We start from the raw sequence: 916 nt of genomic DNA, 5'->3' as shown, positions 1-916 counted from the left end.
GTTCTCTGTCGCCCCCTGCAGGCCACCAGGAGAACAACAACTTCTGCTCCGTCAACATCAACATCGGCCCCGGTGACTGCGAATGGTTCGCGGTGCACGAGCACTACTGGGAGACCATCAGCGCCTTCTGCGACAGGTACGCGCCGCCCTGGCCCCGCCACATACACCTCCTCCCCTGCCCCCAGTCCCGCCCCATCCCTGTGGCTTCCGTCTGACCCTGTGGCCACCGCGCAGGCACGGCGTGGACTACCTGACTGGTTCCTGGTGGCCAATCCTGGATGACCTCTATGCTTCCAACATCCCCGTGTACCGCTTCGTGCAGCGCCCCGGAGACCTGGTGTGGATTAACGCGGGCACCGTGCACTGGGTGCAGGCCACCGGCTGGTGCAACAACATCGCCTGGAACGTGGGGCCCCTCACCGGTGAGACGGCGGGGCCCGTGCGTGGGGGGTGGGGGAGAGCCCCGTGGGCGGCCGGGTGGACTGGGTACGGTGGCCGGGGAAGGGAGGGCCTGGGGCCGGCGTGGTCGCGGTCCCTTGAGCCACCTCTGTTTCCCCCTCTGGCCCGCAGCCTATCAGTACCAGCTGGCCCTGGAACGATACGAGTGGAACGAGGTGAAGAACGTCAAATCCATCGTGCCCATGATTCACGTGTCCTGGAACGTGGCTCGCACGGTCAAAATCAGCGACCCGGACCTGTTCAAGATGATCAAGTAAGCGCCCCATGTGGGAAGGAGCCCAGCTCCACCCGAGCTGGTCCCGCTCTTCACCTTTCTGCCCGAATCCACCCCGTTTTCCTCCTCCTCTGCCCCGGACCACGTGCCCTGCACTGTACCCGCTGCCTCGGACCCGGGTTTTCCCGGCGGCCCAAACAGACAAGAGCCACATGTCCGCAGTGATTGATGCCCCGGTCAGGG

General features: G+C 65.3%; 2 protein-coding genes across 2 annotated transcripts in view; both read left to right on the top strand.

Annotated features, from left to right (window-relative positions):
• The window catches only part of KDM6B (lysine demethylase 6B), a 5,284-nt gene extending 4,397 nt beyond the window's left edge, over positions 1–887 (top strand). Inside the window, 3 exon segments of the mRNA XM_077746743.1 lie at positions 22–136; positions 235–422; positions 571–887. Of these exon segments, the coding sequence (XP_077602869.1) occupies positions 22–136; positions 235–422; positions 571–716 (449 nt within the window). The 3' untranslated portion in view covers positions 717–887.
• The window catches only part of TMEM88 (transmembrane protein 88), a 1,324-nt gene continuing 1,131 nt past the window's right edge, over positions 724–916 (top strand). The window contains 1 exon segment of the mRNA XM_077746742.1: positions 724–909. Coding sequence (XP_077602868.1) covers positions 724–909 — 186 coding nt within the window.

This window comes from Crocuta crocuta, unplaced genomic scaffold (assembly GCF_008692635.1).
Source record: "Crocuta crocuta isolate KB4526 unplaced genomic scaffold, BGI_CrCroc_1.0 scaffold139, whole genome shotgun sequence".
Classification (NCBI taxonomy): domain Eukaryota; kingdom Metazoa; phylum Chordata; class Mammalia; order Carnivora; family Hyaenidae; genus Crocuta; species Crocuta crocuta.
This window is presented reverse-complemented; position numbering and strand designations above follow the sequence as displayed.